This window comes from Magnolia sinica, chromosome 13, assembly GCF_029962835.1.
Source record: "Magnolia sinica isolate HGM2019 chromosome 13, MsV1, whole genome shotgun sequence".
Classification (NCBI taxonomy): domain Eukaryota; kingdom Viridiplantae; phylum Streptophyta; class Magnoliopsida; order Magnoliales; family Magnoliaceae; genus Magnolia; species Magnolia sinica.
This window is the reverse complement of record NC_080585.1, coordinates 23,718,752-23,745,155: the sequence shown is the minus strand read 5'-3', so window position 1 is coordinate 23,745,155 and position 26,404 is coordinate 23,718,752. Positions and strand designations below refer to the sequence as shown.

General features: G+C 40.4%; 2 protein-coding genes across 2 annotated transcripts; both read right to left on the bottom strand.

The window, feature by feature from the left end:
- Positions 1-17,114: 17,114 nt before the first annotated feature.
- LOC131224165 (uncharacterized) lies at positions 17,115-17,639 on the bottom strand. The gene has a single exon (XM_058219707.1). It carries the CDS (start codon positions 17,637-17,639, stop codon positions 17,115-17,117), a length of 525 nt encoding a protein of 174 aa, XP_058075690.1.
- A 6,543-nt stretch (positions 17,640-24,182) lies between these two features.
- Positions 24,183-25,900, bottom strand: LOC131223260 (EG45-like domain containing protein). Its single transcript, XM_058218604.1, has 3 exons — positions 25,738-25,900; positions 25,309-25,612; positions 24,183-24,578 (listed from the first exon to the last, which is right to left on the bottom strand). The coding sequence occupies exons 1-3, from the start codon at positions 25,844-25,846 to the stop codon at positions 24,572-24,574; spliced, it is 420 nt and encodes a 139-aa protein (XP_058074587.1). The 5' UTR covers positions 25,847-25,900; the 3' UTR covers positions 24,183-24,571.
- Positions 25,901-26,404: the final 504 nt, after the last annotated feature.

The window sequence follows — 26,404 nt, the reverse complement described above, 5'->3', positions numbered from 1 at the left end:
TAATTCTTTTCTTCCATTACCGTATTACTGAGAAACTTAAGGGCCGCAATCACTGTTGAAAGAAAAGTCCTTGACTCAAAGCAAAAAAGAATCCATTCAGAATGATTAACTCTCTCCTTTCAAATCGCCTATTCGTTACAACATTGATGGCTGGACAAACAAGTCAACCTTCACCGGTTCAATCATACAATTATTTTAGCGCTTGTGGTTGCAAGTGTTCAATCGAACTCGAGTCGAGTACGACTCTGGCATGCCTGCACTATCTCAGTCGCACACATGTAACTGAATACAGGTTATTCATCAACACATGTGACCTTGTATTTGATTAAATAGCAACAGAGAAGGAACTAATCTAAATTGAAACACACAATTTTGAATGGTTTAATTTGAATTACATGTATAACATGCAAACAAGTATTAAGTAATTTTTAGGTGCATGCATCTCATCCATCATACTCTACTAAAGTACAGAAGTTTTATATATTTATGGCTACATATAAAGCCTGAAATGAAGGCACTTACAAATGGCACACACTATAACCAACCAACCAAATTGTGGAATCTACAATTGCTAAGTTATATGCAGAAAATTAGATGGCTGGAAACATCCTAACCTCTGATTCAGGAACAGTTAATCGTTGAAATAAGTTCATTAAATATCTTTTCATATTTAACTGTCCAATTATAAGGAGCCAACCTGAAATTCGGATAATCAAATAAGAGTAATATTACCGATAATTTAAACGGTTTTGCTTGAATCACTTGTAACCCATGCCAGCAATTTTCTAAGTGCCTGAGTATCATCCTGGGAAACGGATTGTGTGGTGTGTCACACACCACCGACTTCAGTGGTGTGTTGACGTCATCAAGTTCTGTGGGTCCTATGATACACGTTTTATATCCACCTTATAAAACAGTGAGGACAATGATGCCCATCGTGAAATCCTTCCTAGGGCCCACCGTGATGTTTGTTTGCCATCCAATCTATTCACAAGGTCACACAGACCTAGATGAAGGGAAAACACAAACATCAACTTGATCCAAAACTAAGAAGCTTTCAATGGTAGACATTCAAACCCTACTGCTTTCTTTGGTGTGGTCCACTTGAGCTATGGATCTATATCATGTTTGAGCTCATAATTTAAAATGATCTCGTAGAATGGATGGACAGTGTGGATATATCACATACGTCATGGTGGAGCTTAAAGAACTTAGTGAGTTCAACACGCCACGGAGGTCAGTATGTGCACTGCACAATCCACCTCTCATACTAGGGGTGTATATCAAAATGACCCAAGTTCAAATCAGATTGGTGTTTTTCAACCTGAACAATCAGGGGACCTTGATCACCTGGTCCAACAGATCCAAACTCAAGTTGGGTCAGTCCGGTTTAAGATTGATTATATCATCCATCAGACATCGCCCAAGTTAAGCTTTTCTCTTTGTTTATCTTATTTTGAATGATTATCTAGAGTCTAGAGGTGGAAATAGGCTGGGATAGGGCCCAACCCTACTCCCCTAATATCTGGTCCTAATCTGGCTAAAAAGCCCTGGACCCTTGTACCGCCTGGTCGGGGTCAGCCGTACAAGGCAAGCGAGGTTAGGTTTAGCGCATGCAATCAAAGGTTAGTAAAAGTCGTAAGATTTTTATTTTTATTTTACTTTTGCAGTGTCCCCTTCTCCTGAGAAGGACCATCATATAAATGGTTTCGATCACAAAAATGTGACCTTAGATTATAAAAGTGCTATGTAAATGAGACCTACTTATAAGTGTCTCCAATCATCATTCTCCTAACAGTGAACCACTTAATAATTGGACTACTGCAGCCCACCGCAGACACAAGGCCAAAATTTCAAGCCCAGGACCAGCCCTCAGGTAAAGTTTACGGGCCCAAGGCCAGGCCCTCCAAAGGTGTGGGCCGCCCGCCCATTGCCTCTGGAGGAAGAACCGAAGAAAGGTAGACTTCTCTCGACAAGATGCATGACGTGCTGATTATCAATCACGGTTGAATGCACAAAAAGTCATAAATTTTTTAGTTGCAAGACACCGGCCTGTACAGTAATCCGTACAGGCAGGAGCAATGTGAGTCCAGGCAGGAGCAATGTGAGGCCTGCCATGATCCATGCGCGCGGTTATCTTTCCAGATTATTTTAGAGTATGAGCCAAAAAATGGACAGATCCAAAGTTCAAATGGATGACAACACAGGCAATAATGATACTGGCACCCACACTTAAAACCTTTTTCATGGCCACGTAATATTTATTTACCATCCAACTTGTTCATAAGGTCATGCGGACTTGGACAAAGGGATAACACAAATATCACCTTAATCCAAAACTTTTGTCGCTACCAAGAAGTTTTTTATGATAAGCATAAAACTCTACTGTGTGGTCTACTTGAATATTAGATCTACCTTATTTATGAGTTTGTGCCATAAAATGATCTAAAATAATAGATGGACGGTGTGGATAAAATGTTGTAAAAATTTTGATTTTAAATATATTTTAATAATAAAAATTCTATACATGTTATATAAAGTTGTTTTGCAAATAAAATCATTTTTTCGTGATATGGGAATAATCGCACGAAGGAAAAGAGGAAGGAAAATTTTGTGTTTATACAAGGAAGGTGGAATACCTTTGTGTTTACTTGCTTAGTCCGAGGTGCATCGGAGTTGCATGTTCCAGTGAAACACCTGCGTGCACGGGCTTAGTGTGAAGGTGTGAGCATGTGAGGCAGTGTGGTTGTTTGGTTGTAGCAATGCACTTTGCACTTCGCACGTCTGCATAGGATTGCTCCTTCGCAACCTTATGCGTCGCTGTGCAACAAAGAGCTAAGGCAGGTGGTTGGGATGAGTCTAGAGGTCTGAATAAAACCCATATGACTTATATAGAGGCTGGAAAAACTAGCCATTGGAGTGAGGTATAACTCCTCGTGCACTTTACGACAGACCATGCAACGAATGTTGCATGTGGCTATACCAACAGCTAGAAACAGCTAGCCAATAAGTCTTAAACAATCAGTATCCAATGAGCTGTTACATGACATGCACAATGGTCACGAACCGTAAAGGTCACATGCACAACGTTCAGAAATTGTAAAGGTGATGGGTTAAGAAGTGGTTTGGCTATTGGTGCTATGTGGGCCCCACCATGATATATATGTGTTTCATCCCTGCCATCCATTCATATTTTCATATAATTTTATAATATGATCCAAAAAAATTAGGTGGATCCTAATACGAAATGGACCACATCACATGAAACAATGTTTATTGAACACCCACCATTAAAAATTTCTTGGGCCCACAAAAGTTTTGGATCAAGCTGATATTTATTTATTTTTCATTCACTGCGGTCTGTATGACTAAATCAACAGGTTTGATGTCAAATCAACATTACAGTGGGCCTTAATGGCGTGTTTGGGTGGGTGAATTAGGCGGGAGTAGGAGGGATGGAATTGTAAAATCCTGTGTGGTAATACTCGAGTGGTGTTTGGACCGCAGGGGATGGGAGGCTGTCTCATCCGTCGTCCAGACGGAGGCTGGATACGGAGGGATTTCGCAATCCCGTCTTGGATTTGCCGCCTTCCTATCTCCCTCCAGCCCTACCACTTTCCCATGATTTATTTCCATCCCTATCACTTCCCAACAATTTATTTACTTTCCAACGATTTATTTCCAACCCTACCACTTCCCAACAGGCGTGATTGAATCAGGTTTTGACGAGTATTCAATTTCTATATCTTTTTCCTTTTATAATTATAAATCAATCTGAGCGGAACCTCAAAACTGCACTTCCTCTATCGGATGAAAGAAAGAGCAACTAAAATTGGAGAATCTTTCCGGGCGTCAATTTCAGCGTCAGTTTGAAAAAGAAAGCTACGGAGAAAACCAATGACAGAATCAGCCAATCACCCGATGCTGTCCTTCATTACATAATTTCCATGATGCCGATGAAATTCATCATAAGAACTAGCATTCTTTCAAGGAGATGGAGAAACTTGTGGAAACCCATCTGGGCTTATTCCACTTCTCTAGACTTTGGTCCCGAATTCATGGCTAGCAAAACCCCAGGAGAATTTGTGGCTGCTGTTAATCAATATCTACAACTCCACAAAGCCAAGGAGATTCAGATGTTTCTCTTTTCACCAGAACTGTCAGATGCTGAGAAATGGGTCCAATTTGCAGTAGCGAAAGGAGTTAAGGAGCTTCATATCAACTTCCGTCAATTTAGTGTTGATGAGATATTTGACCGTCCGATTTGGAGATTGCATAACTCCATCTTCATATCAGTTTCTTGAATCCACTTCAATCCCGTACGAAATCCAAACAAACCCATATGAGTAGGGGTGCACATTGAACCGCTAGAACCGTGGAACTGGACCGGAACCGACCAAACGGTCCAGTTTGGTCCGGTTCTAGAGCGCAACAGTTCCGGTTCCGGTTTCAAAAATCAAAGAACCGGTTACATCGGTTCGGTTCTCGGTTTAAGGGTATGTGGAACCGAATCATGAACCGATCCGTAGAACCAAACCGTGGATCCGATCCGTAGAACGAAACCAAGAACCCTTTGATTGTTTCCATATTTGACTCATGATTTATTGTTTATAATGCACCATTTAATTATTTTTATAAATGTATTTTTGCACACCGTATACAATATCTAAACTATTCATCAAATGGACCACAACATGAATGGACATGGGCTAGATAATAAAATTAAACATGCAATTAGGCCGGATTATAAAAAGCCCAGAACCATGGAACCGATCTGAAACCGAACCGGTTTTAACAGTTCGGTTCCGGTTTGGTTCTAGGGTGCCAACGGTCCGATTCTGGTTTCGAATATCGTAGAACCATTAAGAACGGTTTGGTTCCAATTTCACCCGAACCAAACCGACCCATGTGCACCCTAACCATGTGATGATTGCAATCCCACACAACTCAAACAGGTCATCTGCGGAGCATGGGATAGACATGTACACGGAATGCAGCCGACCATCCACTGCAACTTATAAATGCAGTGGTGGCCATAATTCCATCCGGTGTATTCCACCGTATTTCAAGCGCCCAAACAGTCTCTAAGAGTTTTTTAATGGTGGACATTCAATCACTACTGTTTTCCTGTGATGTGGTCCGCTTGATATTTAGATCCTCCTCATTTTTGGGTGTAAGCTCTAAAATGATTTGGAAAAATAAATGAACGGCGGGGATAAAACGCATACATCATGGTGGGGGCCCAGAGAGCACCGACTACTAGCCACCTGGCCAGTGTCAGGATAACTAGCCAAACCGCAACCGCGTCCAATGAGGCGGCGGTCTTTAATTACACACATGTTATGGCGCAGATCATGGTCCTTCGGTATGCGTGTGGGCCGTGGCATGTGAACGTCTGCGGACATTTTAATAAAGGAATTATTTAATACTCTGTCAGAGCATGACACCTGATGCTCAGGCAGTTAGAGCATTCACGCGTGCCAATTATTAAACTCAAATTAAATCAATAAAACTGTTGAACCCACTCTCTTAACTTACACTTGTAAAATTAGATTATTGGTGGGGCAATCCTACCTCTGATTGGTAGATGCTTGTTTGTTGAAATAGGACCGTTGGATATTTTCCATTTTTAGCCGTCCAATAAATGTCCCCCAATCCGATATTTAGATAAGCTAATAAGTTCAAACTTTTGAACTGGGCCTTACAACTTGGACGGTTTAATTTGAATTACTTGGTGTGCCATGTATGGAATGTCTAAGTAAATAGTAAGTGGTTGTGTATCATCCATCACACTCTACCAGAGTATCAAATATAATCTTTTTTCAGTATGATGGTTGCCAGAACAGTTTTGTTGATTAGTGACATTTTCCTGCCATCTCCCTCCACTGTGGGGCCCACCTATGACTGTTGTGTCACTGGAGAGATTTTCCTACAATAGTTCACACGAGATCCACACTGTCAATCATGTGGCTTTTACTGTGTACACTACTGTCCAAAAAAATCAGTCTGGTCCACTTATTAAGTAGGCCATAGACTAGAAACAAATGTAGGGCTGAGAAGATCAGACAAGTTTTCTTTATCTGCCTGTTTGTTTGAACACTGCGGCGTACGTTAGTGACCGGGCCATCTTGATTTTTGGGGGCGAAGCATCATACGATGGAACATGCACTCGCATCATATTTGTGTGAAGTCCACTCCGTCCATCACATAATTGCTGTTATTTTCACCGTACACAGGAAAAAATCAGCTCAATCCCAAACTCGAGTGGGCCACACAATGAAGAACAATGTAAAGGATCAATCTGATTTTTGGATTGTCCGTTCGTCCTGGTGAGGTCCACCTGATGAACGGGTTGGATGGATGATAGACACTATGGTGGGATCCACGTACAAAGCTATGATTGGTGTCCCATCCTATTCATCCCTGTCGCGTGGCCCACTTGAGCTGTTGGTTGGATGACATGATATGAGGGCCTAAAATCTAGATTCGCACCTGATGGATAGAGTAGATTTTAAACAAACAGTAGTGTAGCTAAGGAGAGAGACTTAAAATTTGTTTTTGAAAAGGATGGATGGTGTGGATAACTCACATATATCATGGTGGGGCCCACATATTTAAATCAGTAATAACAGGGTTTGTATGGACCGGTTTTTGAAACGTAATTCCGGCGAATTTCAAACAGGTGGAGTAACTTATTTCCGTGTATTTAACAGGGAAATTAAAAATCAAACAGGGCCTTAGTACGTAGGCTGAATTGAAAAATGTTCAAGAATGTTTAGTAGATATATGAATCGGTGTAAAATGAAATTAATGAAAATTGATTTTTTATTTTTTATTTTTTTATTTTTATTTTATTTTATTTTTTGTGTGTGTTTCGAAATCACTGTATTTTGATGTGGATTGGTGCGTCATTAGACTATTAATCCACCATATATGTGGCACACTTATGATACCTCAGAAAAATTCAATTATAAGCTGCATGACTAAATTACACCAATAAAATGATTTACACTATTTAAATGTTGGTTATATAATGGACGGTTAAAAAACATTGGCAAGCCATGTTATTTGTGATCGCTATGCTTGTGGCTTACTTGAGGATCGGAATTTTCTCATTTTTATACTTAAAGTAAATATTTCAATTATTTTGTGAAATATCACATGAACATACTAGTTTAAAGCACTAAAGTTGATTTTCTTAATTAAATTCACATTTGAATGAATATGCTCTAGAATTACAATGCATTTGTTACCAAATACAATTGAGGATTTTGATTGATGTTTTGGATTCCAATTCACACTTATTCATACTTGTGAAATGACCCTGCGAAGAATTAGGGAGAGGGAAACTCACAAACTGTGACCACGAAGCCCACCTTGATGCATAGAGCTGGGCATTGGTCTGGATCAGATCGGATTAGGTCCAACTTGAGTTGATTCGAAATCCCAATGGCTTGACCCGAACTCAATCCGATCCGAGAGCGAATCCAGGTTACTTGATTCGGACCGATCCAATGCATGGTTGGCCTGACCCGAACCGAGTTCGACTCAGTCAGAAAAACCGAGTCAGATCGGGTTGGGTATGATTCGGATTGTATGAATTTAATCAAATTGTTTCATGTGGTGTGGTCTACTTCAACCTTTAATATACATCGTTTTTGTGCTCAATGCCTAAAATAATATGTCAAAATGGATGAATGACTTAGATATAATATATACATCAAGGTGGGCCCCACATAGCTCTGAAAGAACTTTCAGTCTACCATATACACGTTTTTATCAAACTTTTGAGGTGAACTGCACAAAATCATAGTTACTTGCCTTTCACGCATGAACAGCCTGCACAAAGTGAATTCTTAATCCACGTTAGCGAGTTCTGTAGGTCTAATTATAAGGTATGTGTTATATCCAAACCGCTCGTCTTAAGGCTTGAGACGAAAAATAAGACAGATCTAACTATCAACTGGACCACACAATGGTTTAACAGTGAAAATCATTCTTTGCTACTATTTGTGGTGCGGTCCAGATGATCTTTGGATATTATTCATTTTTTGAATAATGATCTATAATGATCTCTAAAAATATATGAACGGTGTAGATATAATAAATACATCACTGTGGGGCCCATATAACTTTGATTTCCTTTGAACCATTCATACAACTGGGAGCTCGAGAAGGCCAGATGCCACTATAGCTGTACTGGAAACGGATTGGCTACTCCCCTTACCACCAGCCGTCGTTGCTCTGTGGGCCCCACCATGATGTATGTGTTTCATCGATGCCCTCCATCTATTTTTATAGATCATTTTATGTTATGAGAAAAAAAATGAGGTATATATCGAAATCTCAAGTGGACCACATTATAGAAAACAGCGTTGAATGAACATTGACCATTAAAAATGTTTTGTAAGCCATAAAAGTTTTTGATCAAGGTAATATTTATTGTTTCCCTTCACCTGGGTCCTTATGACCTAATCAACAGATTAGATGTCAAATAAATAGTATAGTAGGCCTTAGGAGGATTATAATGGTGGATATCCAATCATTATTGTTTTCCTGTGGTGTGGTCCACTTGAGATTTATATCACTATAATTTTTTTTTAATTTTATATAAAGCCCTAAAATGATCTATAAAATGGATGAACGGAATGGATGAAACACATACATCATGGTGGGGCCCACAGAGCACTGACCACCAGCCACAGGGCTGGTGTCAGGGGCAGTAGCCAATCCCTCTCCTGGCACTCTCTTCGCACACGACACGTACCTATAGCAGCTATATAGCTGGTGTGTGGTACATCAGCAAATCTGGTACTGAGTAAACTCTGTTGGGCCCACCATGAAAATGCATGTGGTTCATCTGCTTCGGATCGGGTCGGATCGGATCGAATCGGATCTGATCGGATCGGATTACGGATCGGATCGGTCCCGGTAGGTATGGATCCGAACCCCACCCGAAACGCCTTCGGATCTGGACTACCCTACTCAACCTACACCTATTTAGGCCGTCGGATCAAGTCAGGATTGCCCAGCTCTATTGATGCATATGTTGTATTTCTATACCATTCATAGCTCATTTTAGGACATGAGCCCAAAAATTAAGTAAATCTAAATCACAGGTAGACTGCAACATCAGAATGCTCGTAATTAAAATCCTTTTTAAGCCCACCCTAGTGTTTATATACCATCTAACATATTGACAAGGTTACGTGCATGCTCACCTGCACATGTACATACCTTTGCACACATGTCATGGGCCCAAAATCCAAACGGTCTTTTGGGGACCATTTTTTTAATTTTTAACCTTATTTAAAACTCTGGTGGCCATAGCAAAGAGAGATGTAAATCGAGGAAATAAATTGTTTTCTTTTGCTATGATTTACTAAAATTTTGAATCAAGGTAAATGTTGGGCCTATGGATTTCATGGGGTGCTTTATCACGTGTACTATTCAAATTTTGGGCTAACATTAAGTTCTAAAAAGATTCTCATGAGAGCGGGGCACATAAACTTGGATTAATAGAAAATATAAATATTAATGCAAAACTTTGGTTGCCTAAAAAAAATCTTAATGGTGAAGCACCACTTTTCCGATAGCGTGGTCCACTTGAGATTTAGATCACTTTATTTTTGGACAATATAAATACACAACACATGCATTAAGATGGTCTTATAATCTCAGCATGGTATTACATGGCCCAATTTTATTGGAAGAGAGAAACATGAAAAAGCTGCCACGTGACAGATCCTTCACACACACATATATTAAAGATTAGATGCTTAACATACTTTTAAGATCCACTGTATGGATGGCCTAGATCTTATGCCTGTGCCGGCCCGCACATGCTAAGAAGTAAACGTTCAAAGTAATTTACAGGGTGTTTGTCGAAAAAGGCATTTCTTTAATTAACGTTTTGATATGTACGGCGAAAAATGCCCCATTTGACTTTGACCGACAAAAAGTGATGGGCATGAAGGACGTTCATCAGCTTTTGGAAAATGACGTTTTTAGCCTTTCTAAGGACGATCTTGCCGGGGAAGGCCGGTTGCGTACTAAATAACTCAATAACCTGTATATGACGTACCTAGTAAACTGTGTGCGGTCAACCTTGATCCACGCTATCTCTGTTTTAAAAGATCACTTTAGGGCATTAGCTTAATTCTCAAGTCTACCATACCATAAAAAAATTAATGTTTACTGTTGAAAGCTGCCTTAAGACCACGGATGTTTTGGATTAAGCTGATGTCTGCGATTTTCCTATATTTATTTGTGTTTTCATATCACCTATGTTTGTATGACTTTATAAACATGTTAGATGACAAATAAACATTACTGTGGGCCCTACAAAGGTTTTAATGGTGGACATCATTATCTTTGTTGTTTCTTGAGTGTGTTCCACTTAAGCTTTGGATATGCTTCAATTTTGGATCATGCCCTAAAATGAACTGCAAGTACTGGTTGACAGCGTGGATAAGATACATATGTTTGCATAGTCTCATGGAGATTACTAATTTGTTTTTATCCACATCATCCATCTATTTTCTTATATTATTTTAAGGTATGAGCTAAAAAATAAGCGGATCCCACACTTAGGTGGACCACACCATAGATGACTCTTGCATTTAATGCAACCAAGCTTCCTATTTGGTGTGGTCCACTTCGGTGTTGGGTTTGCTTATTTTTGGGCTCATGCCTTAAGGGGTCGTTTGATACCGTAGATTTGAGGGGATTTCAAATCCCCTAGTTGTTTGCTAGCATAAAGTAATGGTGGGTTTCAAATCCCCTCTTTGCAGGGATTTCCAATCCATGGTGAGAGCTTGGATTACACCTAATAATTGCAATTGTTGCAAGTGTAAAACGTGTGTCACCATATTATTATTCTATTGGGCACATGGCCCACTAATGATGATCAGCACCGTCTAAACATTGTCCAGCACCGTTAAAACATTTTCTATTTTAATCAACGATTAAAAATCATTGGTTAGTCACTCAGACATGATCTTGTGCTTGCGGCCCATCTGAGACTTAGAATTTCATCATTTTCAGGCAAATATTTTAGTGGGCCTATCACAACCATTGTGTCAAAAATTACATATCTCACTAATTAGAGATATTAAAGTTGATTTAGTAATTAAATTCAAACCCCTGTAAATATACCATGCATGGGTACTTTTGGATTAAAGTTGATTCACACTCAAGGGTGCCAAACACACTGGGAAGATTGCAAATCCAGGGGGTTTCAAATCCTTTCTGAATCCAGGGGGTTTCAAATCCGCTCCTAAACAAGCCCTAAAATGATATAAGAAAATAGATGGACAGCACAACTAAACAGATGCATGACGCTTCACCTACACGGCCTTGCATAATCCCACCTTGATAAACGTGTTGTATATCTACTCTTTCCATTCGCTGTTTTTCCAGCTTATTTTAAGGTGTGTGGCTATAACATGAAGCAAATCAAATCTTAAGTCAACCATATTAGAGGAAATTGTGGTGACTATCTATTAAATTAAAGACTTCTTATGAGCCACAAAAGTTTTGGATTAATCAGATATTTGTGTTTTCCCTTCATCCTGCTCATTGTGACCTTATTAAGGTACTACATGGCAAATAAACATTAGGGTGGGCCTTAATGGTGAGCATTCAATCACCACTATTCCTGTGGTCAGTAAGCATATATAATGCGTACATAAGGTGATTCCCATGTGTGATTGTGGGACATCCGCACCATGCAAACGATGGGCCCCACAATGACGATCCCCATTGGCAAAAATCAGCAAATCCACTCATCATGTGGGCTCCACCTCTACTTGTGAGACATCTACATCGTCGGGACATCTCCACCATGCAGACAATAAACCCCACTGATCCCGAAAATCAGGCTTATCCGCTCATTAAGTGGGTTTCCACTTGTACTTGCGGGGCATCCACACCATGCAAACCATAGGCGCCATAGTGACAATCACCATCATTGAAAACCAGTACTTAAACCACTAAATACACAGCTCCATCATCAAAATCATTAAGGGGGCATTTGGATAGTAAGTTACTTAAAATAATCTACTTATGCCTTAAGTAGCTTATCTTACTTTTTACGTATTAAGCAAATAAATATGTTTGATAAACAACATTCTTATCAGTTTCTCCTCTCTTTCATCTCTCTTGGTGTTTCTCTTCGGCAACTTATAAAAGTAGAAAAGCTAAAAAAAATTGATGAATATACCAGTGGCCCCATTATATGTGTGATTGTTATAAATAGGTCTGTAGTGGTTCCATATAGACCGTGTTCCCTATCCCACATCAATTTGGATGGGCTTAGAACTCTTAATCATGTGGAGACTCCTAAGGTGCAGAAGATCCAAACAATTTCTCACCAAGACATGAATGGCTTCACAAGTACGATTGTTACTTTGTGATTATGATCTCTATCATTGATACATAGAATGGTCCATTAATCTACAAATTATGTCTAACAATACATACAACATAGTAGGCCCCACAAAGCTTGGGTGTTTTACACACTGCCTAAAACCATTGTTCATGAAGGATTCTTATATGAAAAATGATATCCGTATTGGATTTTGGGAGGGGAAATGGGCTCATCCCATAACCTGCTTCTCCCTCTTTCCACATCGAACATAAGCTATAACATTCTTATTAGATATGTAACATAACATGGCGCGACATGCCGTATTGTATCATTTTTCCTTTGTTTAAATATGAAGCCGGCAAGCTATGAGCTTTAAGGTCTTAGTATGGGATGAATCTTTAAATAATTGCCGGTGAGGTTGCAAGCCAAACACTAGAATTAATGTTATTGTCTTTATTATTTTAAACATGTCACGAACTCTTTCTTGTTGTTTGCTTTGTTTTCTCTGCACATTTTTCTATTCCAGATTTTAATAAATAATGAATTCTTGTTGCTAGAAGCTATGTACTAGAGATCAAGATGACTAAAATATAATTACTCATCTACCAAATATTCCAAACTATGTTTGGTTCACACAACAAAACAATTGACAATCATCCAAAAATCTTGAAATTCACATGATGGCCCACTTGATGGTTGAATCAGCATAATTTTTTATGACCCACTTGATAGTTGAATCAGCATAATTTTTGGGGGTCCCATTTTTATTATGGGGCAATGGTATGAAAAATCAATGAATTTGAACCTCTATGATAAAAAACCAATAAGGAAGATTTGAAATCTATGAATTTCCCAAATTCCTACACCAAACCCTTCACCCCAAACAATCACTATAACATATTTTGATTACCTTAGGGTCTGTTTGGAATGCAGGATTAAATGGTATCAAAATTGCATTAGGTGAAATTAACACGGATAGAATGAGATGTAATCCGATGCATCTCATGGAGGTGCACGGTTTCTATTAATAACTTGAGAGGAGAACAATCAGCCACTAATTTAGAGGGCTGTTACAAGATATACAAGGTAGGTGAATATTACAAGATATACAAGATAGGTGAATATTGTGAGGCTAATTATAACTATGTATAATTGGAGCAAGATTATCTAAGGACACCAGAATATCTCATGGATTATGAGTTGCCTTATGGGGTGGATCCATGAGATATTTTCCAGACACCAGGATATCTTATGGATCATGAGTTACCTTATGGGGTGAATCCATGAGATAGTTTCTAGGCATGCCATCTACTCTAACACCCCCCCGCAAGTGTAACGATTCTGAAAGAACCGAGAGCTTAGACTTGAGAAGAGAGAAACGGGCGGAACTTAACGGTTTAGTGAGTACATCAGCAAGTTGGTCTTCAGTGGAGACGAACCGGACATTAAAGGCTCCATTGGTCACATGATTATGGACAAAATGAACATCGATCTCAACATGTTTCGACCGAGTGTGACATACAGGATTGACCGATAGATAAGTTGCTCCAAGGTTATCACAAAGCATTATAGGAGTGGATATGGGGAGTCCTAACTCACGAAGGAGAGACTGAAGCCAGAGAACTTCGGCGGCTACATTAGCAACTCCCTGGTATTCGACTTCGGTGCTAGATCGTGCCACTGTAGATTGTTTCTTTAAACTCCAGGAAATAAGATTTTTGCCAAGAAAAACACAATACCCATTAGTGAATTTTCGATCATCAATAGATCCGGCTCAGTCTGCATCAGTATAGGCTGTAAGACCTAATGTGGACTGAGAGGAGAAATAAAGACCACGTGTAATAGTAGATTTGGGATAACGGAGAATCTTCTTGACCGAGCACCAGTGATCCTCTGTAGGAGATTGCATGAACTGGGCGACCTTATTGACGGAGAAGGCAATGTCTGGTCGAGTGAAACTGAGGTATTGAAGGGCTCCAACAGTACTTCGAAAGAGGAAAGGATCGGACAAGGGAGTACCTCCAAACTTTGATAGCTTGCAGGACATGGCCATGGGAGAGTTGACAGGCTTCACACCATCCATCTTTAGTTTGAATAAGAGATCGCGAATATACTTTTGCTGAGATAAGAACATACCATCCGAAGTACGGTGACACTCGACTCCTAAGAAATAGTGAAATGGGCCCAAGTCTTTTAGGAAAAACTCTAGGCCAAGATCCCTAATAAGATGATTGACTGAGTCAGAGTTATCCCCTGTGACGATGATGTCATCCACATAGATGAGAACCAGTTGGAGATTGAATCCAGACCGTCGGATAAATAGAGAAGTATCAGACTTAGATCCCACGAAGCTCATGCGAACCAAGTAACTACTGAGACGAGAGAACCAGGCCCGCGGGGCCTGTTTGAGGCCATAAATGCTGCGATGAAGTCGGCAGACATGGTTGGGTCGAGCCGGGTCAACAAACCCTGAAGGTTGTACCATATACACGGTCACTACAAGAAAGCCCCATAAAAAAGCATTATTAACATCGAGTTGGCACAAGGTCCATCCTTTGGACACTGCAAGGCTGCAGACAGTTCGAACGGTGGTTGGTTTAATGACAGGGCTGAACGTTTCTCCATAGTCAAGTCCCGGTTTTTGGTGAAACCCCTTGGCCACAAGACGCTCCTTGTACCTGTTCACTGAACCATCCGGGTTGTGTTTCAACTTGAAGACCCACTTGCAACCAACGAGGTTCATATCATGATGGTAGGGAACAAGAGACCAGGTACCATTTTGGAATAGAGCATTAATCTCGGTGTCCATGGCCTGACGCCATCGAGGATCACAGTTTGCTTGTGTGAAACAGGTGGGTTCGACGGGCGAGGTGTGCAGATCATTCATGAGACAAGTGGGCAGTGGGTACCGGGTGGCAAGCCAAACTTTAGGTGTTCTTGTGTTATCCTGAGTCCTGGTGATCATTGGATGATTTCGGATGAGAGGTGGACTAGTAGGAACCACAGGGGATGGAGATACCGAGGAGGGAGTAGTATTGGAAGGGGGATCAAGAGATGAAGTGGATGAACTACTGATACAAGGATTAGGGAGGGACTGGTGAGAAGGTGGAGAGACATAGGGATCTACTGGACCAATAGGGGGCGCTGGTGTAACAGATAGAAAGGAGTCTGGGACAGGCAGGGGACCAATGGAAATTAGAATTGGTGATTGGGATGAGGACAGTGGAGAAGAGAGGTTAGGCGTGAGGCCAAGGAATGGGAAGGTGCATTCATCAAAGACAACATCCCGGGAGATGTACACACACCCAATGGGGATATGTAAGCACTGGTAACCTTTGTGGGATGCGGAGTACCCTAAGAAGACGCATTGCATAGAGCGAAAGTCAAATTTATGTGGATTGTAGGGGCGAAGATGAGGGTAGCAAGCACAAACAAACACCCTTAAGGAAAGTTAATTAGGCGATTTCTGAAATAATTTTTGGAGAGGGGAAAAGTTGTGTAGGACTATGGTTGACATTCGGTTGATAAGGAAAGATGTAGTATGAAAAGCATATGGCCAATAAGAGAAAGGTTCATGGGACTAAGCGAGGAGGGTCAAGCTAGTCTCAACGAGATGACGATGCTTCCATTCCACAGTTCCATTTTGGGCACTAGTGTGTGGGCAGGAAACACAATGAATAATACCATGAGAAGAAAGAAATGATTTAAATTTTAGGAATTCACCACCACTATCAGTATGCAGGACCTTTATTGAATGACCTAAGAATTTTTCAATATAATTTTTGAAAGCGACAAAAACTGAAAAAGTTTCGCATTTATTCATTAATGGGTAAAGCCAAACATATTTGCTGTAGTGATCAACAAAGCTAACGTAGTAGCGATGACCACTTACAGAAGGTACATGAGATGGACTCCAGAGATCTGAATGAATAAGTTCTAGAGGAGCAATAACAACCGAAGATGAAGAGGAAAAAGGTAAACGATGGCTCTTCCCTTGCTGACAGACAGCACAAACCGAATGACCCCCACGATTAGGAAGAGAGGGAAGCTTATGTTGAGAGAGTAGACTGGAGACAATGCGACTAGTCGGATGACCAAGGCGCTCGTGCCATACTGAGGAAGAGACACGTTCACCAAGAGGAGCTTGAGGAGAAGCAACAAGACTCTTGTCCCCCAGAGAGAAGGCATATAGACCGTTCTTAAGGTGTCCTCGCAGTAGAGTTTTTCGGGTGGAGAGATCCTTGACAAGACAAAAGTCAGGATGAAATTCAAGTAAGACTTTATTATAAACAATGAAACGACTAACAGAGAGAAGATTCTTAGTGATATTGGGAACGAACAAGAGGTTATGTAAAGCAAAGGAGGAAGATGGAAAACTCAGAATAGAATAACCAGTAGAATGGATAGGCAGACCTGTCCCATTACCCATGCGAATCTTGTCAGGGCCATGATACTCAGTCAGAATTGTCAGGTTCGCCATATCAGCAGTCAAGTGATGTGTAACACCAGAGTCAATATACCAGTTAGGATCAGAGGAGCTACTGCTACCGACCGAGTGCATGAGAGCAGTCGGGTTGGAAGGCGGGGTGGCTTCATCATAGCGGTTGTAGCAGTGGTTGGCATAATGGCCGAACCGGTTGCAGATCTGGCACTGCGGGCGACCACCAGCTGTCTGATGTTGGGGGCCACCCGAGGTCGGATGTAGAGAGGAGTACCGACCACGCCCATGACCGTGTTCTCGACCCTATCCTCGACCATGCCCACGGAAGGAAGACGAAGGCGAGGCAGAGAAGAACCTCGAAGTCCGTGAAGCAGTGTGAACTGCAGATGCAAGAGAGATGAGGCCGGTAGACTCAGGGTTGGGGAGGGTGTGCCCACGATGTATCTCCTGACTGAGCATGAGGCCGATCAATTCTTCAGAGGAAATAGGGTCGACTCGTGTGTTGACAGAGGTGACGAACGAGTCATATTCAGGAGACAGGCCACTGAGGAGGGTGGACACGAGGTCGGAGTCGGTGACGGGATTTGCCACGGCAGCGAGGTTGTCCACAATATACTTGACAGACTGGATGTATTCAAATATAGGTGTAGCACCCATTTTGACAGTGTGTAACTGATACTTGAGTTGCTGTACGCGAGCTCGGGAGGACGATGCAAAGATCCTCTCCAGAGCACACCACACATCACGAGATGTGGTGAGGCCGACAACATGGGCCATGACCGGTTCAGTGAGGGAGGAGATGAGCCAGCAGAGGAGCATTTGGTCCATTTTGATCCATCTAGTGTAGTTAGGATTGAGGATAGGCAACGTATCCTTCTTTATTGGAGGGAGGAAATGGTCTGGACATGGAGAGGTGCCATCGATAAGGCCTTCAAGATCATGGAGTTTTAGTATGGGAAGGAACTGGGAATGCCATACCAAAAAATTACCTTTGTCAAGTTTGATGTTGAGGAAGCGAGTGATGTTAGAAACAAATGGCGACAAGAAGGAAGATGAAGTGCTTGACTTGGTGGATGTACTCGTAATAGCTCTGATACCAAGATAGAATGAGATGTAATACGATGCATCTCATGGAGGTGCACGGTTTCTATTAATAACTTGAGAGGAGAACAATCAGCCACTGATTTGGAGGGCTGTTACAAGATATACAAGGTAGGTGAATATTACAAGATATACAAGGTAGGTGAATATTGTGAGGCTAATTATAACTATGTATAATTGGAGCAAGATTATCTAAGGACACCAGAATATCTCATGGATTACGAGTTGCCTTACGGGGTGGATCCATGAGATATTTTCCAGACACCAGGATATCTCATAGATCACGAGTTGCCTTATGGGATGAATCCATGAGATATTTTCCAGGCACGCCATCTACTCTAACAAATACCATTATTGCAAAATGATTATATGGTATTTTGACCATCTAATCCTAAGTTTGGATTCAAATTCTTCTTTTCGGGAAATCATTGTATTAAGTGAAACTTCTGTTTGATGGACTGTGCAATTATAACCAATGGATCAGATTTCACAACTCTAGTCACCTATATGCATATGCAACCCGATTGTTACGAGTAAAGGGCACATATAGATGGACAGTGTGAACAAAACATATTTTTCATTTTGGGCTTATAGATGATAGTGAATTTTAAAATCCACCATATGTCCCGACATATCTCCTCTTAGGATTGGATGAGACACTTGAATTAATTCAATCATTCCCATCTTTTCGAAATGCGGATAGAGTTTATATTGGACCAAATCCATACCACCTAATCCGACATGCCAAATAGGCCGGTGGAAAGTTTCTTTGCCACGTGAGAGGACATTTCAGTCAAGATATTGAACGTGCATGCATCCAAATTAACAAAAAGCCTTCAACAATAGTCTAAAATCTACCATTCAAATGAGAAAGGCATCATTCACCCACATGAGGGGTTTCAGGCTACTTAATTTATTCAAATTCTTTAATGTTATCTTATCGTAATTTAAGCAGGTTGTCCCATCGGATGGCGTATAATAATTAAAATTTAAAAAAAAAAGAAGGAAAACTTTGATACTCCGGCAATGCGTGATGGATGATACGCCAGCGCTGACGTGTAATGCATGCATCATGTAAGGAATATTTTATGGATCGCAGATTAGATGCATGGTAAACCAACACTTACTTAATCATATAACTATCATATTGGTGGACATCTACTGGATGGTTGAACCAATGTGATTTTAGGATTGTCAGTTAGTATTGAGGGCCCCACAATTTAAGCAATAACATCACAACCAGAGTATCAAATAACTCTCCTAGAAAAGGTTTGATGATCCGGTCCAACTTTTAAAACATTGGTTTTACTTGGTGTTTTAAAACTCGGACTAATATGGTCAAATTAAATTTATTTATTTTTGAAAATTAGTAAGAAAGAAAAATGACTCTCTTAAAAGCACACGGACACTCAAAGCCAACCATCCATCGATTGACCACATAATTGTCACATATTATTGACGTAAAAGACTTTCGATAGCTACAGGGAGCGACCAAAAAGATCTTAATGAGACTCAAAGACTCAAAGAATAAATGAAGCTGCTTGGCGGGCGGGGCATTTTTAGTCAAACCTTCGGCCTGAACTTTAATATATAGAATCCAAAAATATTACAAATAAATAAAAGATAAAACTCTAAAAAAAGAAAAAAAAAAAGTAAAAAGTAAAAACAAAGAAAGAAAGATAAGGAATAAAAAAAAAAAAAAAAAAAACAAAGGAAAAGAAAGAGAGAAAAAAAGAAGGCCCAGGACTCCAGCTAGGAATGGAGCTGGTTGGACTAGATTTGGACATAAGAAGGAAATGTGTCACCTATAAACCCCTCTTGAGAGACTACACCACCTGGCCTAGCTGATCCAATTGTTTCGATCAAGTATCTATCTGGGTTGGACAAGATCCGAATGATTGGCAAGATTTACAATACATTGGTTTAGTTGCTTATACCATAGTTTAAAAACCCAAAAACTCGACTTGATCAATGTTCATTCAGGTTGGGTCCACTCAAAGGCTCATTGACCCAACTCAACTCGGTAGTTAGTATCAATAAACTAAAAATAGTAAGACTAGGAAGTAATATTTAAATCAATTATCTTAGTATGTCTTATAAACGAAAAACCAAGCAACAGCTGATTGCATAGCTCTACAATTGGGCGTATTGCACCATTAGCAGAGGTCATGGGCTTAAAAGGACCCTTGACAAGGAAAGTGACTCATTCAGAGTCACACCGAGTTGCATTGAGTTGACTGAGTTAGTTGGTCGATTTGATGAGTCTTCTTAAGTCAGGGCCAAGGTACTCTAAGATTCAAGTTTACCATTGAATCAGCTCGAAATCTTGGCGATTTGAGTTGACTCAGCCGAGTTTAGGGACTAGCCAGTAAGTTTTAGGGGTCGTTTGGATGTTTGCAATTTTTTTAGTCGTAAACACATTACACCTGAAAAGAATTTTAAGTGTAATTAGCTTATATGCTATTCCACTTCGCTTTTAAGTGATAATCTATTTACAAGTAAATAGATTATATGTTTGGCTAGCTTGTAAAGTATTTACAATGAATAAAATAGTTTTTCATACTTTAGAGCTTAGGCAGAGCCGTCCAAAATTTGTAAATCATATAAAAAGACTTGATTATTTTAGGGTTTTAAGAGAGAATTAAAGCATGCACACACTAAATTGATTGAATGTCCTCCATCCATCACAGTAGCCCCCAAATGTAATATAGTAGTTTCCAATAATGGACGTCCCATTGTTCCTTCCTGTGGTCTATTTGATAATGGATGGCTGTTTTTTAGAGCCAGAGGAGAGCATCAAGGGAAATATATATTGGATAGATTGGATGTGCCATACACATTATGGTGGGCCCCACATATCATGAGTGTATATCAACCATTGTGTTCTAACATGTATAATACCTTTTTAGTTGTAAAGACTTTAACCGTAGCATGGAACATAGCTTTTTACCCAATTTCAAATTACAGCTAAAAGCTATGATATGTTTACAGCCAATGAAGCCTTTACAAGTAAATATGTACATCCAAATAACTCATGTAATTAGATTACCTGTAATCCCTTTATAACTCAGGACTTTTCAGGCATCCAAACAACCCCCTAGAAGTCGAACTGGTTATCTACCATCTGGACTAGTTAGAACAGAACCGCCCACAGGAATGGGTCAAGCCCCGAGTTTTAAATGCTTTGACAATGGTAGCTCACAAGATAATGTCTAGGTGGGTCTAACCACTGTGACATGGACACTATTAATTAAATCTTCAACGATTTGAATAGGTTTTGACAGACATGGTTTGGTTGGAAATGGTACATTTTTCATGGCTTTTAATGAGTTCATCAAACCTACCATTGAATTTTGATATTGTTCTAGCCCACTTGCAAACACCAGAGGAAAACACATTGATTTCAACGGCTGGATTTCTATGATGATTTACCACCATTTTGAAGATCGCGAGGACTCATCTCCTTATATATGGCACTCATTTGAAGTCATTCAGGCCATCAAGTTATGGGCCCCTTGTGGATAAAAAATCATCATCTAACCTCATCCCAACTAAGTGGGTAGGCTAGATGAATCTTTTTCTGCTATTCTACTCTATTAATGGCCATTGTGGATGAAATTGAACTTACTAAGAAATCCTAACCTTCCAATTGGTGCTGATAGAATGGATGGTCAAAAGTTGAATAGCATTCAAAGAGCAAATCAGATGGGTTTGGACAGTATGGATTGACGTAAAACCATGCCACGTGTACGGTTCAAGAGTCACCACCATTTTCAAGATGGTGGTGAGCTATTACAGGAGTCTTGGATTGATGAGAACCGGAGATATCTCTGTGCCGGGGGCTGTGTGGGGCAATAATGATATCCGTGACAAATCTACTCCGTCCATCTGTTTTGAAAGAGCACAGTAGAACAGGATTCTACAAATTAGGAAGATCCAAAATTCATGTGGGCCATAACACACAAAACATTGGGGATTGAATGCGTGGTGGTGATAGCAGTTTCTTATCAGGATGATATTTGTTCATACAGTTTCTCTGAGTGGTAATAATTCTATGAACGGTTTGGATGGCATATAAACATCATGGTCAGCTCCAGGAAAGTTTCAACAGTGGAAGTTGCTGTTCCCACTGTTTTATTGTTGTGGGCCACCTAAGTTTTGGATATGCCTGAGTTTTAGAATAATATTCTATCGTGGTCTTTCCAAACATATGGACAGAGTGGATTTACCAAGGACATCTCTTTTGACCGCAGACAGCCCCTTGCCCTCGAGCTACAGTAATGTTTTGTTTGACTAGCATAAGGGGACAAGGGAGACGGTCCCCAGATTCTTCGGTTCCCGAGGAGGGCAGATCCGTGACTATGGAGCCGAGCAAGATGGATGTACTTTATATCCACGCCGTCCACTCGTTTTTCCATCTCATTTAGTGCATATGCCAAAAAATGAAGCACCTCCAAATCTCAGGTGGACCACACTACAGGAAACAGTGGTGATTGAAGGCCTACCATTAAAAACTTTCTAGGGCCCTTATTAATGTTTATTTTCCATCCAACCTGTTGATAAATCCACACAGACCTGGATGAAGGGAAAACATAAATATCAACTTGATCCAAAAACTTTTGTGGCCCCCAGAAGTTCTTAATGGTGGAAGTTCAATAATCACTCCTTCCCATGGTGTGGTCCATATGAGATTTGTATCTGCTTTATTTTTGAGTTCATGTACTAAAATAAGCTAGAAAAATGGATGAACGGCATGGATATAAAATATATAGATCCAAGTGGGCTCCACATTCATAGATCCGGGATCCACCGGATCTGCGTCCATTCAAGAGAGAGGAACGACACCATCGCATCGTCACCATGGGAACATATGAGGGTGGTGCACATCTTTTTTACTCTTGCCTGTCACACGTGGCACCACCGCACAAGTGTGCATCATCCAAGCCGTTCTTCAAGTGGACCCGACCCTGATAGTCTAGAAAATCTGACCCATCTGATCATCAGATCCGGCCGATTGATCATCAGATGGGCCTAACATGGTGTAAATTTGGACCGTCGGTCAATTTCTCATAGCCGTCGATTTATTTTGTACAGGAATGGCTCCACCTGCTAATCAACCAGGCCAATTTTGTAAATAAAGCATCTACTCAGTGGGGTCCATCTGATGATCCGTTTGGATCCTTCACACGTGGGGCCGCACATACAATTTCACATGCATTCTTGTCACGTGCAACCAACAATAACAGCCAAACATCGCCATAGAAAATACTTCTCTAATAAAGTATTCCACATTCTAGAAGAAATTGAATTCAAAGATATATCTCAACGAGGAAAAATCTTCCCATACAACATTATACAAAAACTTTCACATGCAACGCTTTATCTACTGCCAACTTGTCACCTGTATAGAACATCCGATCCGTTGAAAAGGGGAGCCACACCATGGAGATAATCCGGATCGAAAATCAGAATAGTCCATTCATCAGGCAGACCACACCGTCTTAAGAAAGAAATCAATGGACAGCCGATGATCTGACCCTTCAACATCTTGTTCGGGATGATCAATCGGGAATGATCCAGTTCCGATTTGGAGCCTTTAATTATATTATTAATATTAGAATATAATAAATGTGCCATTAATCAAATAAGCTACTCCGTTGACTTAGAAAAGTCGCAAGTGATTTGATAAGATAGATTCACCCATCTCAGGGACGTGGATTGGGTACTACCCCCACCAGGTCGTAGCTAGATACAGATGAACCGTATAAATATTTGTGGGGCCCACCATGATGCATATGTTTTATATAAGCTTTTAATTATTTTGAAAAGAAATGAAGGCTCAATTAAGCTACGCTATGAAAATTAAGAACCTTTTCGATAACACCCAGATCCATGGCTCAAGTGGTAGATTGAGTAGAAGATACCTGGTTTTCACTGAGGTCTTGGCATCGATTCTCTAAAAGGGGTGGAAGATACCTGATTTCAACACTGAGGTCTTGGTATCAATTAACTGGTGCGGGTGGCTAACAGTGATTTGTGATCCGACAGTGGGTGTACTAGCAAGCTAACAGGGAAAAAATAAAAACTCTCCGAAAGCACATAAGTTTTCCATCGTACTCACCTTTGAAGTGTACTGCCAAGCTAAACCAAAAAATAAAAATAAAAAAATAAAACTGGCAATTAGCATTAGAAAATTTTCAATGATAGGAGTTCAATCCCCACTACTTACTATGGTGTGGTCCACTTTGAGTCTTGAAATAATCTATCAAAATGAATGGATAATATGGATAAAACATATACATTACAATGACCCCCACATATCCCCTAGAATGATGGTCCGTCTCTAGCTAGGTCCTGGTGGGGGCACTTCCAATTCTATCGTGTTCTTGATCCGAGGTACTCAAATGATGATAATGGGTCATTATCTTATAATCATAGAATCTACTTGATCATTAGATTATAAATTCATTCTATACGGGTCAAATAATGGTCACTCAAGCTTCAAGTGATCTTGATGGTGTGGACCACCTTTTGGACGGTTCCTATGTTATATACAATTAACATATTCGCAGAAAAGAAAGCTTGGGTTGTGAAAGTTTATTTATTGAAATGAAAAAAATCAAACAGTAGTACATCTTCCAACCAAATCCAAATAAAAGTCAAGCCCTGCAAAAGGATAGATAACATTTTGAGTATTACAAGGCAAATAAATTTAGAGAGAAAATCTAAACCGTAAATGTCTTTACCAAAGGGAGATATAAGAAATTATCTGGCTCATCCAGAATAAGCCCCTTTCTCCACATTCAATCTGGACCATTCATCAAGTTGGCTTGGATGATCCATTGATCCCACCGGTTGGTTTCAAGGCAGAAAATAAAACAGGCTAATGGGGGACATCCAGTATTGAGAAATGCAGAAAAGCAACGGCTACGATTGTCTGGAAGGTGGTTTTTGAATCATGGATCAACCATGATAGATCTCAGTAGATGGACGGTCCATGATTGATATATCCCCTACCATGTGTACTGTGGAGAGAGGGCCTTACTTGGTTCCATGGCAGGCCCTACTGTATATGCATCTCTACCAAAGGAAACAATGAAATCACCATATACATATAGAGGGGGAATGCTAATAAAACATGACTTATTGCTGGTGAGTTCCAATAGGGAAAAGGGCGACATGTGCATGATCTGGACCACCCATCTGGGGGGCCCCACAATCTGATGGCCATGCTAAAAAACTCAAGGGTGGGGATGTCCACTGCTGGATCTTATACACGTCTGCAACACTTCCTTGCAAGAACTCCCATACAACAAGTAATGTGCAATTGGCTATTCCTCTTCCTTTCATTTCTTTCCAAGAAAGCTAAGAAGAAGAAGGAAGAAGAGAAGATTACTGTTGAAATTCGATGTTGATCTCTGTAGGAGACCCGTTCGCGATCATCCCAAATGCATTGACAGACAGTACCATTGTTGTCCCAGACACCGAAGGGCGCGAACCCGAAGTAGCCGCTCGATCGACGATCCTGACCTGAATTGTCTGGCCCACAACACAAGCATTCCTTGGTGTGGCTGCACTAAGGCACCTTACTAAGTATTGCCTCCCACAAGACGCTCCATTGTCCCATATCCCTTCGCTTGCCGCTGCGAACAGATTGTTCGCCGGGAACTGACTCGCGTCGTTACCATAGCAAGCTGTAGCTGTAGCACAAATGAAAGGAAATACAAAAGAAAAACAGAAGGAAAAAATGGAAACAGATGAGAAGTAAGATGATATTGATGATTGTCTTTCTTTAATTTCTGTTTTTGTTTAATGTCTTACTTACGTAGGTAGGGAGGCTTGTAGAATGCAGCAGTGCCTACGTCTGCATGGGAGTTATGGAGGAGAGCTATGAAAAAGGAGAGCCATGAGAAGAGATGTTGAAGTTTGAACATGGCTTGTGGCCTTCTGCAATGAGAAGGAACGAAATTCTCTTTTTATTTAAGCGGTTCAAAACGGCGTGACTGAGTACGTTCTTTTTTTGGCTGAATGGTCAACAGGTAGACAGGCTCTGTTTTCTAATCAATGTATATTGGGGGAATACCAAGAACAAAGAGTCAAAAGTACTGAATCTAGATTCATATAGATGCCACGTGAAATCAGGAAAATGCGTATAATGGACCCCAAGATTCCATTAATGGAGCATGGGCCCCAAAAAGAATTAAAAAAAAAAAAAACAGGAGCCTTAATCCACTAGCAATGTGGATGGGTCGGGGCTGATCTCAGCCACAGATCATGACTATGGGTCTGCCATGTCCTGAAAATTGGCACTTGAGTACGGAGACTCTGATCTCGAGTTCCCGGGTGTGAATTTAGTGAAAATGTACATAGGCAAATTCTCATGTGCCCACGTAGTCTGGTTAACATTCACATATGATCAAAATTAGAGTAGCTTTAAAATCAACAATATGAAAAGTTAAACAGAGGTAACTAAACTCAAAAATATATGGCTA